The 17,653-nt window shown below is 47.1% G+C and overlaps 1 protein-coding gene across 1 annotated transcript in view; it reads right to left on the bottom strand.

The window, feature by feature from the left end:
* Positions 1–502: 502 nt before the first annotated feature.
* The window catches only part of YWHAZ (tyrosine 3-monooxygenase/tryptophan 5-monooxygenase activation protein zeta), a 36,603-nt gene continuing 19,452 nt past the window's right edge, over positions 503–17,653 (bottom strand). Inside the window, exons 3-6 of the mRNA XM_088442672.1 lie at positions 5,665–5,788; positions 3,419–3,582; positions 3,239–3,334; positions 503–1,565 (exon numbers count right to left, since the gene is read on the bottom strand). Of these exons, the coding sequence (XP_088298798.1) occupies positions 1,503–1,565; positions 3,239–3,334; positions 3,419–3,582; positions 5,665–5,788 (447 nt within the window). The 3' untranslated portion in view covers positions 503–1,502. The remainder of the gene's footprint in view (positions 1,566–3,238; positions 3,335–3,418; positions 3,583–5,664; positions 5,789–17,653) is intronic.

The following is a 17,653-nucleotide window of genomic DNA, read 5'->3' as shown; positions in this document are numbered from 1 at the left end:
CGACGATCATCGGAGCCTTTGACTGATCGTTTAAAAACGGCATCAGGATCGAGTGCTGATCCTGGCTTGTTTCACCAGTTCCGATTGCTGGTCAAAGCTGCAGATGATCAGCAACTTTGCCAAACAGAAAATATACACCCAAGTCTGAGCATGTCATGATGTTCAATTGCAACTGGAGAGCCACGTTGCCCATTTTTGGTCTACACCATGATTATGTAGCCAGTGTTAAACCAAAGCGATGTTCCCCCCCGCCAGTACAGTTGATTGAAGCATTTGCCAAGCTGCATTCCTAGGTAGTTTTAAAAGAAATACTGCTAAAGTCCTTTGTGGGAAAATGTTTGCTGCATCTATGCAACTCAAGACCACATTTAAATTGTGGCATAATGCTGGACAAAGGTGCATTGTGGGAAATGTAGTAAGGCTGACCAAACACCTTTGTTTGCTTTACCGGAGCTTTCAGCTAAAAATAAACACCAATAAAAGCACTATATAAAACCATCTCTTAAGTAGTTGAAAAGTCCATTCATAAAACTTTTATTCCACTTACATCAACTTATTACACATGTTCTTTAAACAATTATGCTTGAATTGTTCATGAAAATTTCATAAGACATTAAACAAAGCTAGCCATCATCTCAAGTTATTCCCCTGGTAACTATTTTGTATTTTAATTTTTTACAGCCACATGCATGTTAGGCAAGTATCAAAAACAAAAATAAAACTAAAAAGTTAAATATATGTTTTTTTTTTTCTTTTCTGCTGTGCTTGATATATAGTGAAATTATGGAATACCAAGCATGTATGTCTTTAACGCATCAAGTACTTTTTTTTTGATCTTAGGTTGTTGAAACAATTTAAATACAAATAAAATGGAGAATAGCGACAAACAAAAGCAGACGTTAGCCGACCATAAGGAGAATGGAATGTGAACCGTCTTTTTTGCTCATGATTTTGACTCGCTATCGCAGGGACTATTCAGTGAAAAATTGTGTTTTGGCAAAGAGGACGACTCCCGATAGCCGACAAACGCACAACGCCGTTCGGCAATGTGCTTAGGAATTAAAGAGTCTTCGCCTACAGTGCCAACCAAATGCCCCATACTATCACAAAGATCAATATACTACAAGCCGCTCACGTTGCTTGATTATGGGAAATCGTTTTTAACACTGGGCCCTGTGGTAACCCACGATGTACCAGAAGTACTTTGCCAGACATTTAAAACATGTATAAAAATTCCTAATTTCCCATACTGGTCACCTTATGGAGGTGGGGGAAAGGAGAAAAAATTTTTTAAACGCCCCAAAAATGTTAACTGGCCCTACTCCCTATTTAACACAAAACCACATGGGAAATATAGAAATCCAAATAGAAGTAACATAAACCTTTTATAATTGTAAACAAAAAAAAAAAAAATATATAATAAACCTATTTGTGGGACAGTAAGGATGACAATGGTCTATTGTGTAAATTTTAGAACGAGGCAGACAGAGAAGGAAGGCTGATTAATTCTCTCCACCGCATTCTCCTGGCTCAGCTTCGTCCCCTTGAGTGTCCGATGTCCACAACTAGAAGAAGACAGACAGAATTAGTTTCTTTGGAGACAGGGCACAATATGCTGCCATATTTTAAAGTCACCCACCCGAATCACTTACAATACACTGAATCCGTCCGACTGTGTCTAAATTAATCAGTGTAATTAAAGAAAAAAAAAAAAAAAAAAAAAAGCTATTTTGTAGACCCATGTTGCACTGCAGGTGGGCAAATTTAAAATGTACAGAGATTTAGTGGTAGATGCCAGCACTCAGAATCCCGACACCAACTGGTAAAGCAGCTTAAACCTAACCCCCTCTTCCCCTAAGTGCCTAACCCTAACCCACTACCCAATAATTACAGTCAGGTTGCTGGTGCCAGGATTCCGGCATCCCAACCACATCCCGTAGATTTAATAAAGTGGTGCAAATTGATCCATTTTTACATTTTCTCCCAACTCTGAACCAGACCCATAGACATCAGTATGAAGTGCCTTTTGTACTCAGTGCAACTGAATATTCATACAATTAGAACCCATCACAAGACATTCACCTTATGAAATGGTCTCAAGCCCAGTACCAACAGAAGACTCCTTAGTGACAGGCCTTTCACCTGCACTGTGAGAACCCCTTGATGAAGGGAGACCTATACAAAGAGAGGACCCGATCTGCATTGTGGGCTCTTCTCGTGTCTATGTTGGGCCAGTTTAAGCTGGCCATACACGCTACGCCAGATAGCTGTGAATCTCCCCGATAAATGTAGCATGTGTGCGGGCGACCAAGGGTTAAATATTGCTCGGTCGAGCATGCTGGATTGTCCAGCATGCCTGTCCGATGCGATATTTAACAGGTAAACTGTCGGCCGCATCGGGCTGTGTATGCCCAGCCGCGGCCGACAGACAAGCATTTCCAGTGTTATTTCCCTGTTCCTTACATGGGAAGTGTCTCCTCCCCCAGGGGCAGAAAGCAGATGTCGGCTAATACACTGAGAAATCATAGTGTATGCCGCAGAAATCTGCGGCTGGCATGCTGCCAGATAAAAGGTCTGTCGGTCTGACAGGCATTTTATCTGCACGTGTATGCCCAGCTTTACTGACACTTGAGAGCACTGGCTCAGTTATCATGCGTTAAGCAGGTGGACTAGTCAGGCAAGTAAAACAATCTATCCCAGAACAAACTGTAAAACTGTTTCTATGCCACATACTTTGTGATGTAAAGCAATGACCAATAAGAACATTAGCTGCTCTAATAAAACTCAACATTTCATTACAATTGCAAGTTTAATTAACAAACTTCTATTCTGCTTAATATTCTGTTCCCTACACCATGCTCCCAGTTTCAAATGCTGCCACTTCTAGGCGATCTGTACAGAGTATACATTTTCGGAAGGACATAAAACCTTATACATAAATACCTAACCTCAAAGCCAGAGTATGAAATGGCTAGATTTACTATTGCGCGGTTTGCCAAAGTACTTTGACTGCGGAATTTAAAGGGTCAACAGGAAAATGCTAAACAGGGCTGGTTTAGCATTTATTTATGCTGCAGATTTAAAACTAATCGGTCAAAGCTGCCGACTATTAGAGGCTTTGACAAACCGACAAAAACTAAATACACCCAAAGCCTTGAGTCGTTTTCTTTTAGGACTTTGGTGAACAGCAGTACTATGACCATTTTTTTTTACATTTTATTTAGAGATATTAACTTACTGTCAAGTTGTCCCGCAGTAATTGCATTATTAACGTGCTGTCTTTGTATGATTCTTCACTCAGAGTATCGAGCTCAGCAATAGCTTCATCAAAAGCCTGGAACGAGGGCGGAGGGGAGAATAAATCACCGCTCTCAGGTTACCGCGAGTAATGGTGCATCACATCTCACTAGGAACTTACGGTTTTTGCCAGAGAACACGCTTTTTCCGGGGAGTTAAGGATCTCGTAAAAAAACACTGAGAAGTTGAGAGCCAGCCCCAGTCTGATGGGGTGCGTTGGCTGCATCTCCATTTTGCTGATGTCAAAAGCATCTTGATACGCCTGTTGGGATTGCTCCACGATCGCTGGAAATAAAAAAAAAAAAAAGAAGGTACTAGGCGTTACATTTTGGGAAGTTTTTCTTTCCATATTTATAGTTTTGTGCAATATAGTAACAAACATGCCCAAGCTTATTGCCTATGGCAACATTAACAGTGCATATTTTCCAAATCTCCTAGTTGGTGCACATTTTAAGTTCCACAGGTGGAGCCAATTTCAATTGTGATACTGGAGAGATCTGTAAAACAACTTTTAGGGGTCCCTGATGACTGGAACCCAAAAAATCATTCAGTTGAGGTTACCAAAAAGGTTAAAATAGAGCAAACTAGATCAAATTCTATGTTTCTATGAGTATAACAGCAACATTAACAAGCTGCAACAAATTAAATATTTGAATGATGAAGAGGGGAAAATGATATATATATTTTTCCATTTCTGCTCATATAGCCTTTATTTCCACCCAGTTATGCTACCATGGAGAACCCAACCCTAAACGTATACATTATTTAACATTTATGGGGTTTACAAATCAGCACTTAAATAAAAGGAAGACAAAGTAAATAGGAGCCTGGATCACTAATTCCATAGAAGAAGGACAATGCAATCGGGCTGTGTGCTAAATGGTTAACAGAATATCTTGCACCCAGCTAGTCTTGGATTCTGGTTACACACACTGCAATATCATTGGCAATGCTGAGCAATTAGCCAGATAGTGTAGTGTGTGTGACCCCAAACTGATGTTATGCATGTGTTAGGAAGGTGGACTTGCGTCAGGCAAGTAAAACAATCTATTCCAGAAAAAAAAATAAAAATGTAAAACTACTGTTTATATGGCCACATCCTTTGTGATGTTAAACAATGACCAAAAATAAACATTAACTGCTGTAATAAAACTCAACATATCATAATTGCTTAAACAAACTTCTATTCTGCTTAATAGTCTGTTCTCTACACTATGCTCTCGTGTAGTGTATTCGACCCCAAATTGATTGCAAGGTCCAAAAATGCCCTGATCAGAAGGCTGTGTGCGCTCTTTGCGAGTGGCCAAATGGCACAGTATAGCGGTCAACGGGGGAATTCAATTGTGCGGGAAGTGCCGATTGCGCATAGCTGCTATGCGCATACTCACAGGAGTACTGCAATCATCGCCGCTATGCCCGGATGTGCACATATAGAGCATATACTCACAGTAGTGCTGCAATCATCGCCGCTATGCCCGGATGTGCACATATAGAGCATATACTCACAGTAGTGCTGCAATCATCGCCGCTATGCCCGGATGTGCACATGTAGAGCATATACTCACAGTAGTGCTGCAATCATCGCCGCTATGCACGGATGTGCACATGTAGAGCACATACTCACAGTAGTGCTGCAATCATCAGGATGTAAAACAGGCATTACAAGGGGTGCTCTTCCGAAACAGCTCAACGCATTGATGTTGGGAATTGAATTCCCCCAATGACTAATGGTGCATACACACGATCAGATTTTTTCTTCAGATATGGACGATAACGATTTAAAAATCGTTCAGTCGTTCATATCTGAAGGAAAATCGTTCATATCTGACATGCCTGAACGATGGACGATCAACGATGCGCGTTCCTGTTTGTCAGATAACGATATCTGACATCTGATGGGTTTGCAGTCAGACTTGGACGATTCCATTCATTTTAATGCAGTCAAAAATCGTTCAATCGTTCAAATCGTTCAAAACTTTGGTCAAATCGTTTAATCGTTCATCTGACAAATCTGACCGTGTGTACGCTCGATTACACCTGGAAAGGAGTCACCGTATACAAGCAATTTGCATGGTTTCAAATGGAAACCTTATTATTAGGGGAAATTAAAGTTTCTACTGTAAAATATATATAAAAAAAAAAAAGATGATGAGAAGTCATCTTTATGGCCAGAATAAGAGTACTAGGCTTATAATGTGCTGTATATCTATGTATTTAAGATTAAAATGGAAATAAAGTTCTCTATGAAAACTATTTAAGAATGTCGGTGAGCAAATTAACTAGCAAACACTATTGTGCTACCGTACCTAGTCTACGCTACAGATGTAATAAAATACTGTAAACAAAAATAAAAAATTGAAACCTTACTTTTCTTATCATCGCCACTGGCCACTTCAGCAAGGTAACGGAAATAGTCTCCCTTCATTTTCAAATAGAAGACTTTACTCTCTGCTTGTGATGCATTGGGGACCAAGAACTTATCCAACAGACTCTAAAGAGGAAAAAAGATTAAAATGTAAATGAAATACAAAAAGAAAACCAGATTAGCCTTTAGCAAGGCAGATTCGGTCATATTCTGATGGAGGTGATACTGGTGCTACCTCCCCGTTTTATAACCGATCATTACCACCATATTAAAAAGTGTGCTTATAGGAGGCAGCCATTGTGTGTGTGAACCAATATTCACGTCAATGAAGCCTATTCAATAGCAACTAGTGGCGTCACTCAGGAAGGAGGCAATTTAGGAAGGATTGTCACACATGCCATTAGATGTTCTTTCAAACAGAAAAAGCACAGAGTTTAGCTGCATATATAGCAGTTAACCCCGTCCTGCTTTGGGCGGCCAAACCTCAGGAGGCTGTGAGCAGAAATGCGTCTAACTGCGGCTATGTGCGTCCAAACGGAGCAACAATTGAACTGCTCCGTCGGGCGCCCATTAGTTTAGGCACCCTATAAAACAACTGCATCACCCCCCTTACATGGATGCAAGTTTTGCAGCGAACTTGTACATAAATTGATTCACGATAGTGTAGCCTTATTTTTAATCATTCCTCTAAATACATTCCTTGGTACTTTGAAAAATTGCACCAGAGTGTTTGAGACCCTACTGATTACAGCGAGGTCTCTTTTCAACATTGTTGTAAAACACACAAGAGTGGACTTGTAAACAAAAAAACACTGCACTGAAAATGTTTCCGTTTGACAGGGGTATAATTTACCAATCCTACGGCTTGCGCACTTTAAGTGGCATTATAGCGATAACCGGCTATGCACATATCGGCCAGTTACGAGTGTTCACTTGGAAAGTCATGGGCTGCAAGGGAAAACTTGCAATGCTGGTGGGCGCGATGTGCCAATGCGGAACCGCACGTCACGTACAATTGAATTCTTCCCCATCAGACTAGATAAAGTGAGCAAAGAGCTTCTGTACAAAAAAAAAAATATGAGATATGGTAAGAACTTACCCTTGTTATCTCTATTTCTACGAAGTCCATAGGGTTCCACAGGATACCTTGGGGTATAGGTGTGACGTCAGTCGCAGGGCACCAAAGAGTTAAGCTTTCAGCCTCCCAGGATGCACTAGGTCCCCCTCCTATACCCCGCCCCCGGGCCAAGGCACCTCAGTTAGTTACCAAGCCATAGGCCGGAGGAGGAGAAGGAAGAGAGAGAACAAAGATCTGGACACATACAAGAATCACATTCTCACCAGAGGGAGACGGAAAACCGGTGACCAGAGCAAAGCCCATCTGCAGCACAGGTGCGACAGGGCGGGAGTCCTGTGGAACCCTATGGACTTCGTAGAAATAGAGATAACAAGGGTAAGTTCTTACCATATCTCATATTTTCTACTTCAGGGTCCATAGGGTATCCACAGGATACCTTGGGGATGTCCCAAAGCAGTATCCTTTAAGGGTGGGGACGCTCCTGTGCAGAAAGGAGAATCCGCCGCCCGAAGGAAGCATCCTGAGAGGCGAAGGTGTCAAACCTGTAATACCTCACGAAGGTATGGACAGAAGACCACGTAGCAGCCTTGCAGATCTGAACTGCCGAGGCACCACGTCGAGCTGCCCACGAAGGACCCACAGACCTAGTGGAATGAGCCTTCAGAGAAGGAGGGACCGGTAGGCCTTCATGAAGATAAGCTTCAGAAATAGCCATACGGATCCAGGCTGCCAAAGTTTGCTTTGAAGCAGGCCAACCCTTTTTACGGAAGCCAAAGAGGACAAACAAAGCGTCCGACTTCCTAAACGAAGAAGTGCGGTCAACATAAGTCCTTAAGGCCCGCACAACATCCAAAGAGGCCTCACCCACGGAAAGACCCGGTGAGTTAAAGGCCGGAACAACTATTTCCTCGTTAATATGAAACTGGGAAATAACTTTGGGAAGAAACTCGGGCCGAGTGCGGAGCACTGCCCTGTTCCCATAAAAAACCAAGAAAGGGGGTCTACAAGAAAGAGCCCCTAACTCAGAAACACGTCTGGCCGAAGCAATGGCCAGAAGGAAAACAGTCTTAGCTGTTAGCCATTTAAGATCCACTGAGCCCAGTGGTTCAAACGGCGGTCCTTGGAGAGCCCTCAGGACCACAGCCAAATCCCAAGGCGCCACAGGTGGAACAAAGGGCGGCTGAATGCGGAGAACACCCTGCATAAAGGTGCGCACATCCGGGATTGTAGCAATCCTACGGTGAAACCAGACAGATAGGGCCGAAACCTGTACCTTCAAAGAAGCAAGGCGAAGCCCATGATCTAGTCCCGCTTGCAGGAAGGCGAGAATCCGAGACAGACGAAACTCCCGCGGTGCATAACCTCTCGGTCGACACCACTGGAAGAACGTATGCCACACGCGATGGTATATCCTCGCGGAAGACGGTTTCCGAGCTCGTAACATGGTACGCACCACAGAGCTGGAAAACCCCCGGGACCTCAGCATGGCCGTCTCAACAGCCACGCCGTCAAAGACAGCCGAGTCAGGTCCGGGTGAAGGCAAGGACCCTGAGACAGAAGGTCCGGTCGTAGCGGCAACCGCAGAGGAATGTCCACGGACAGACCCTGAAGGTCTGAGAACCAGTGCCGTCTGGGCCACGCGGGAGCTATCAACAGGAGCGTCCCTCCTTCCTGTTTGAATTTCCGGATTACCCGTGGAAGAAGGGAGACCGGAGGGAACAGGTATGCGAACCGGAACGTCCACCGGACGGACAGAGCATCCACCAGAGACGCCCCTTCGTCTCTTGTGCGAGACCCGTACACCGGCAACTTGTTGTTGTGCCGGGACGCCATGAGGTCGATTTCTGGAAGACCCCACCTGTCCACCAGTAGTTGAAAAACGTCCGGGTGCAGGGACCATTCCCCCGGATGAACGTCCTGGCGACTTAGAAAGTCCGCCTCCCAATTGAGCACTCCCGGGATGAAGACCGCTGATATGGCCGGAAGATTGCGCTCCGCCCAAACCAGGATCCGAGAGACCTCTACGAGAGCCGCCCGACTGCGAGTTCCTCCTTGCCTGTTTATGTAGGCCACGGTGGTAGCGTTGTCCGACTGGACCTGCACCGGACGACCCTGGAGAAACCGCTGTGCCTGCTGGAGAGCATTGAAGACCGCACGGAGTTCCAAGATATTTATTGGAAGCTCCACTTCTGTCGGCGTCCACCTGCCCTGGAACAAGTGTGGACCCGAAACTGCTCCCCAGCCCCGAAGACTGGCGTCCGTTGTCAACAGGACCCAATTTGGAACCCAGAACGGACGTCCCTTGTTGAGGTGGGTCGTCTGTAACCACCACGTAAGGGACAGGCGAACCTCCTGGGTGAGCACAATCGTCTGGGACTTCAGAGACTGAGTCAGCCCGTTCCACTTGGACAGGATCAGGTGCTGCAGAGGTCTGGAGTGAAACTGGGCGTATTCCACCATGTCGAACACCGACACCATGGAGCCCAGTAACCTCATCGCCGAGTGTAAGGACACCCGGCGGCTGTGCAGACAACTGCGCACCCTTGACTGTAAAGCAGAGATCTTGTCCTCCGTCACGAAGATCCTTTGCTGTCCCGAGTCCAATAAGGCTCCAAGATGCAGAATCCTCCGAGACGGGATTAGAGTGGACTTCTGCCAGTTGATTAGCCAGCCGTGCCGTTGCAGCAGTGCAATGGTCAGGTCCAAGTGGCGTAACAGGAGCTCTGGAGATCCTGCCACCAATAACAGGTCGTCCAAATACGGCAACATGCGGACTCCCTGCAGCCGCAGAGAAGCCGCCATGACCGCCATCACCTTGGTGAAAACACGTGGTGCTGTTGCCAGGCCAAAAGGTAACGCCCGAAACTGGAAGTGGTCGCTGCTGATTGCAAACCTGAGGAACTGCTGATGGCGCCAAAGAATAGGGACATGCAGGTAAGCGTCCTGTATGTCCAATGACACCAAGTAGTCCCCAGGTTCCAGCGCCAGAATGATGGACCGTAGGGTCTCCATCCGAAACTTCGGGACCCGCAAAGACTTGTTGAGTGCTTTGAGGTTGAGAATCGGACGATATGACCCATTGGGTTTCTGTACCAAAAATAGATTTGAATAGAAACCCTGGCCCCTCTGGGAGAATGGAACCGCCACTATAACTCCAGCCTGGAGCATAGTGTGCAATACCTTCCGCAGCTCCGTAGCCTTGTTCCGGTCTGATGGGAGACCCGTGGTGAAGAAGCGAGCCGGGGGTCTGTGCCGGAAGGAGAGGGCGTATCCGTGGGAAACCACCTCCAGAACCCAAGTGTCTGTCGTAGTGGTCGACCAACACTGGGCGAACTGTAGCAGGCGGCCTCCCACCCTGGGATCCCCCAAAGGGAGGCCCGGACCGTCAGGCCGCAGGCTTGCCATCTGGCTTGGGGGCCGGACGTCTGGTACTCCATGCCTGCTTCCGGGGCTTGACCGATTTCTTAGGGCCAGCCTGTCGAGGAAACGACTGTGGTTTGGGCCTGCCCTGGGCCCTAGATGACCGAAAGGACGATGGTCCCGAACCAGAAGGAGCAGCGGCCGACGGGAGACAGGCAGATTTGGCTGCCGCCAGCGTGGCCACAATCTTATCCAGATCCGGACCGAAGAGAACTTCTCCGGTAAACGGCAACGCTTCCAGACCTTTCTTGGAATCTGCGTCCGCCTTCCAGGATCGCAGCCACAAGGTGCGACGAGCAGCTACCGCTGCTGAAGAAATTCTAGACACCAGAGTACTAATGTCTAGAGCCGCCTCGTTGATGTAGGTGGCCGAATCACGGAGATTGCCAATCAACTCCGCCTGATCGGCCGGACAGTCGGATTCAAAAGAAGCCTCTAATGAATCCGCCCAGCGCTCCATCGCTCTGGCAACCCAGCAAATGGCCATAGCCGGCCGTGCTGCGACCCCTGCAAGGGAATAAGCGGACTTCAGGCAGATTTCTACCTTGCGGTCCGTAGCATCCTTAAGGGAGGACATGGATGGCATCGGCAATGTGGCACTACGGACAAGACGGGTCACGTGAGAATCCACCTGTGGAGGGGATTCCCACTTCGCAAAATAATTATCCGCGAACGGATAAGCCACCGCCAGGCGTCTCTGCGGCTGGTATCTTTTGCCAGGTTGTTTCCACGCCTCCTCTAAATGGTCCACCAACTGACCCGAAAGAGGAAAGACTGTGGCATCGCCCTTCACATCTTTGAAAAAGGCATACTTAGATTTAGCCGCTGGGGGAACTTCGTCCTCAATCACCAAGGCTGTGCGGACCGCCCGAATAAGTCCAGGAATATATACTTTGGACTTAGCATCAGCGTCCTTAGTATGGAGAGGTTCCTGATCGTAAGGATCTAGAATCTCCCCATCATCAGACGTCCCTTCGTCATCCTCATAAGGAGCGGACAGAGACGCCACCGGCCTTTTATGAGACCGCATCACAGACTCCCCTTGCAACACACGCTGGCTCCTGAGAACCCGGGAGCGGGGAAATAGGGAGACTGTGGGGTACCACCAATTGTCGTGGGAACCCCTGCATGGGTGACGACACCACAGACTGCTGGGACAAACCCATCGGAGTAAACGCGGGCTGCGGAGCTAACTGGCCCACTAAAGCTGTTAACGCCTGAGCGAAACAAGCCCAGGGCGGCTCCTGTACCGGTGCTGTAACCGTAATAGGCCGCGCCATGGACAAACACTGCCGGCAAAGGCCCTCCGCGCTACCCTCCCCCTCCGCTAACGGTACTTTGCACGTGGTACACTGTAGCCGGAGGGGAAAATCACTTTCAGACATGATGGCACCACGTATGTGACCTCTCTCACCAATTAAGTATTAAATAGGCGAGAGACCACCCTGCAGCACCGCACCGCAAGGGCTTTAGCAGAAAGAACAGGGACAGTAATAAAGCTGACAGTTTAGAGAAGAAAAGATTACAGGCAGCAGCGCTAGCACAGTCACATACAATGCAGAGAAATAACAATTCCTGCACTAACAGCGCTGATCACTCAACTACACAGACACAGGGCCTGGTAGGACACAGCGCTGCATACACAGACCTGACCACAGCGGAGGAGAGGTATGCGGGGGGACCCAGACCACGATGCTTCCGTCCAGCGCTTCCAGCAGCGTTCACCATGCGTTCTGGAGAAGATGGCCGCCGAGGAGCAGAGAGGAGGCTGGCCTGGGGGAGGAGCGCTGCCACAGGACCAGTCGGCAGCATGCAGAGAGGGCTGTGTGCAGCGGGGGAGGCGCCGGCTGTGAGACAGGGAAGGCGCGCTCCCCTGGCATGCATTTAACCCCTGGGACGCCGCAGCGCTACCGCTCTGCTGCGGTCCGCTGTCCCAGGGGGTAGTGGAAGCGCAGGTTGGTCGCCTGGCTCCACGCTGCAGCCAGTCCCCAGGGAGCCCCCTGCCTGGGGACTTAAGACCATGTGATCAGCGGGGACCCACCGCGGGACCCCGCTGCTTACCTCTGTCCCCCTTGAATCCGGCCATGGTCCGGAGCATCTGGGGTCACCGCTAGCTGTGACCCCAGACGCCCACCAGCATCCCCGGATCAGTACCGGCGTTCTGGTACCGGCGGGGTGTAGGGAAGACAGCATGGACGTCAGGACTGACTGTCCATGCTGTTCATCCAGATGTGCAGCCACAGCTGCATGAAGAATAAGCTTCAGGGGCTCTTCTAGCCCCCACTCCAACAGGTGCACCCAACTCCGGCCGGGCACCAAACTAAACTGAGGTGCCTTGGCCCGGGGGCGGGGTATAGGAGGGGGACCTAGTGCATCCTGGGAGGCTGAAAGCTTAACTCTTTGGTGCCCTGCGACTGACGTCACACCTATACCCCAAGGTATCCTGTGGATACCCTATGGACCCTGAAGTAGAAAAAAGTAAATATTGCTGCTTGAATAAAACATCATACCCCGCGGGATGCATTTATTAAGTGACTCCCATAGTGTCACCGTGAGAGGCACTGCTATAAAGATCACATGTAATAATTGAATAAAGGGGGGGGAAGCATTGGTAAAATCTGTGTGTAAATATGAGGTCATCATTAAATGGAAAGGTGTGTATTATAGGCAGGGAGGTCCACATTATATAAAAGGGATGTCACAGCCACTTCTCAGCGAAATAGCCAACTTCTACAAGTAAAACAGAAATGATGCCACCAAGCAGTTTCCAAACGCTGATAGCGGCGTTTTAGGCAAATAGAAAATGCAACAGGCCAAGGAGCGGATTCAGCATTGGGGACAAAGGAAAAATAAATAAGTGCATTTGCATTGCAATTAGGGATGTGCAGGCTCGGATAGGTTCGAGTTTGCACGTGGAGTTCGGATTTTTCCCTCCAAAAAAACGGAACTCAGAACGAGGCAAAACGTCATCTTACATGGACGAACATCATCATTCCTGGACAAAAGACCAGGAATGATGATGTTCGTCCATGTAAGATGACGTTTTGCCTCGTTCTGAGTTCCGTTTTTTTGGAGGGAAAAATCCGAACTCCACGTGCAAACTCGAACCTATCCGAGCCTGCACATCCCTAATTGCAATATAGGTTTGACCAGATGCAAAGTTACCCTCTTTTTTTTTTTGGCTTTACATCCAATTATAAATCAGCACCAGGCTCTCCAACCAAAACCCCTTATATATGTGCAGAACGGCGAGCACTACCAACAAAAGGCTCAGTCATTGCTTTGTACGTTCCCTTCATGTACCAATGAAATGCTTTCCTATACATTCTTCCTGTGCTTTTTAGCCATGTACTTTGTTCCATCAGGTAAAACTTTATTGTCCTAGTAGAAGAACAGCAGCAAAGAAAGCTGATGAAATATATGGATAAGTAGTTAAAACATTTTTTTTTTTTTCATATATTTTAATTCAATCAAATAAAATATAAATCAAAAGTAGTCATCAAAAGTTGCAAGGAGGTATACACAAGTCATCTGACGGCAGAAGACTCCTTTCCCGTACAATATGAAACTGCACTTAAATCGTGTTTTAGAAGCGCTCATACAATTTACTGGGAGGAACTGCAGACTGAAACAGTGCAGGGGGCAATGGATAAAAACCATCACATTTCACACCTCCAACATACATCTGCATAAATTAGTACTAGTTCAGCATTCAGTCAAATAAAGGAGTTTTTCGGCACTTTATCGGAAACATAATGAGCCAATATTACGTGGACAAATATAGACAAGTGTTTTGGGTGCACATGAGAGTTGGAGACAGTTGGATCTCCTACACAGGCCTCCAGCAGCGCAATTCAGTGAGATTAGGCAGGAAATATGTCTGAACGGGTCAGTAAACGTATATTATTATCTTGGTCACATCACCAGTAAGCTGTTGGCTGATACATGACAGAGACAGCAGCAGCGTCTGTACAGCAGACTGTGGCAGCGTTTGTCGGGAATAATGGCTGTGTTGCTAGGAGGGAGCTTTCTCGGGAAGCCACGATTTGTATAGGACTTGGCTGTAATGTGGTAACTGGATTGCTAGGCTGTCACCAGACACACCCAAGTGCTCCTCACACAAGCAGCCAAAACGGACTTTGTACTTCTATTTAAGCTGTCTGCCTTACACTGGCAGTTATAGTATATAGGGTTTCTGCTGTTTGCAGATTGCCAACTCAAGGTGCATAATCCAATACCAACAAAATGCTACAAATATAGGCCAGCCAGGTAAAAAGACCAATTTGCTATTACTGTGCACCTCTCCTGGTGCCTCACAATTTACAACCTGTGTGTCAGATAATGGTTGTACATGCATAGATTAAATCTTCCGTATTGGTCTCACTTCCCTCTTAGCTATGGAAAAGCATATACAGGGATTGTAAAATACACACTATAGCTCGTTTTTACGTGCTACAGGCACTGTGGGACTAAATGAGCAGATCCCGCAAGACGCGCTGCCGCGGTCAGTCAAAAACAGTCCTCGAAGTCTCCCCAACCAATCACAACCGGCTAAGTTCTCTAGTCCAATCGCCGCTTGAGCCCTGCCAACCCACCTTCTGCCTCGGCGGCTGCTAAGATGTTATCTCTGGTGACTGCAGGGACTGCTGCGCTGCCTCTCTCCTCTCCAATAAGCTAACTCTGGGGGGGGGGGGGGGGGGGGGGGGGAAGACTCCCTGTATGACCCACGGCTGCATTGTAATCGGTGCAGTGTCTGGTGATGCAGGGCCGGTTTGAGGGCTGTTCCAGTGTGGCCGCACCTGGGCACTTGACTTGTGATGACCCCCCAGCCGCCGGCAACAGCCCTGGGGTCCCAGGCAGGTGACACTGTCAGTGTGCCACTGGCCAGCCTACTCAGCCTCCAGTCTTCCCAACACCCCTGCCTCCCTGGCGGCCGCTAGATTATTATTGCAGGCTGCAGCTTGAGATTGTTGGAACTGCTGCCTCTCTCCAGTAAGCCGGCTCCCTGAGGGGACTGCCTATTTGATTTGCGGCTGCATTATAATCGCCCGGCATTGTCTGGTCACACAGGGCAACTGCTACTGACATCTTGACTTGTTCATCAGTTCAAGACGGGGGTCCGGGGCAGGTGACACTGTCAGGGCACCACTGTCCAGCCCACTTTGCCTCCATCTGCCCTGCAGCATCAAGATCCTCTGTCAGGCTGTCGACATTTGCCCCCTTCCCATTATGTGACGACTCACAGGCTACAGACTTTTCAGCATAACTGCCTCTCCCCACAGTCCATGGGACATCACTCAAAACTAAGCAGCTAATCCCCCACCTTGCCATTCAGTACTGCCCTAGCTGCCATCTATCCTTACCCCCCTCCCTACCCCCAGTACTGCCTGCCCTTAACCCCCCTCCTTCACCCCCAGCACTGTCCCATCTGCTGCCTGACCTCATCCCCCATAATGTGATGGGACCCAGGTACCATGGAGTAGGACCCCAATTTCTTAAAGTGAGGAGTCCCTGGGACCCACAAATGTTTGCGCTCAGCGCAATCACTGCATATATGTACAGACAGTGCTATTGGAGGAACAAGGTAGGGGTAAAAGTTGCATCACAACCCAATAATCTGTCAGACCTGGCACCAACAGCCTTCACACTGGACTATTGTATCAGCAGCCTAAAGCAATGTGACCGTGGGAGGACACAGGGTGGCCCAGAATCTTCTGCACAACTCACATATCCCCATTATGACAGCCAGATATTACCATGTAGGCAAAGGAGGACTTCCAGGACAGGTACATTATAATTAAAAGGTAAGGCTAGCAAACCATGCGTGGGGTAGAGTGGGGCATTCAATTATGCTCCTGTCTACACCGACAAGTGATATTTAAATTGTTGGTGACGTATTTCTGCTCGCACCCTCCTGAGGAGACCAGCAGAAATCCACTACACCGGCTTAGCTGCTTTACAATTGTGTAGCCTGTCACTTTAGACGGGAACTGCAGCTGCAAAAAAAAAAAAAAAAAACCACAAGTTGAATCCCACCCCCTCCACTTGGAGCATAGGACATTTTTCTTTTAATCATACATATGGAAGTGTTTTGAGATGCAGCCTCAGGTTTCCTATTTAGCAGCTGCATTACACAGCAAATAACTGATAGCACTGAATCAACCAGTGATCACGTATGGGAGAAGAAAATCCTGTATTACCTGGCGTAGTAATATGATGTGAATGATTTACAGTGGAAATATAGACCAAAGCATAGAAACTCATAAGAAACTTCTTTCCTGTGCACTTAAATGTTCACGGAGACCCAGAGAAGCGGTCACCACGTTTCAGGTACAGATCTTGTGTCGCACTTCCTGTGCAGGAAGCCGACTCATTCACCAATTACTGCCCTCCCACACTTCCTGCGTATGACACAAGTTACACTTCCAAACTACCATGCAACTTCTCTTTGCAAAAATGCTGAGCTACAACCATGAACCAGACATAGCCGTGAGTAATTTACTAAACAATTGATAGATGTCCTATGAATTTCACTTTCATTTCTTAAGTACTGAAACTATTTTAATGCCTTTCACTGCATGCCATATAGCACAAATCTAGCCATTTACCAAGACAGTTTACAAAATGGCCAGCGTGGTAATGACAATCTATGTTGTTCCATGACATCACACTATTGAGTGCAGAGGTGGTAATCAATACCTGAACATTCCTTAACTTCAATAGAAGTTTAAAAAAGGTTGAATAGAGACCGGGCTGGACGCAACAACCAGAGCCTTCTACAGCTCATTACACCAAGACTTCAACTGCAGTACCGGCAACACAAAAGAAAATGCTAAAGACAAAGCTTAACATAGGTCCGCCTTTGAAAAAGACACATACAATTATATATTATAGGAAACCAACAAATGGGGGGGAAATTCAGTTGGTTTTTGCATTCCTGTCAATACTGGGCACCCAACAAAGCAAAAACAATTGATGCTGCGAACAGAAGCAAGCGCACAGATTTCTGCTTGCGCCCTCCTGAGGTGGAGGGCAGAAATACATGAAAAGTCAGGGCGCTCAATCTGAATTTTCAGCATCGCATCCATTAGTTTAGATGGGTTTCGCCATTTATGGGGGAAATTCAATTGTTTTTTTGGGTGTCTTAAGTAATGGGCGTCTATCAGAGCAATTCAATTGTTGTCTGATCAGACACCCATTAGCCGCAGTGGTCATTTCTTCATCGCAGCGCTGTAGGGGGGAGGGGGTGTGTGTGTGTGTTGCTGTAAATGGACCGGCACTCCTCTGTTGGAGAAAAAACGGTATGTGTAAGGTGTAAGAGAATATATGAATATAAATATATATATATATATATATATATATATATATATATATACACACACATACACACGTGTGTAAGGTCCTTAATTCAGACGCTCCAAAAGGTAGGTTTAGACGAATAAGCAGGATTTTAGACAAGGTTAGAAACTTTTCACGTCTAAAATACTAAAGGG

Source organism: Taudactylus pleione, unplaced genomic scaffold (genome assembly GCF_031769625.1).
Source record: "Taudactylus pleione unplaced genomic scaffold, aTauple2 ptg000314l, whole genome shotgun sequence".
In the NCBI taxonomy this organism is placed as follows: Eukaryota; Metazoa; Chordata; class Amphibia; order Anura; family Myobatrachidae; genus Taudactylus; species Taudactylus pleione.
Note: the sequence above shows the minus strand (reverse complement) of the source record. Positions and strands in the feature narration are given on the sequence as shown.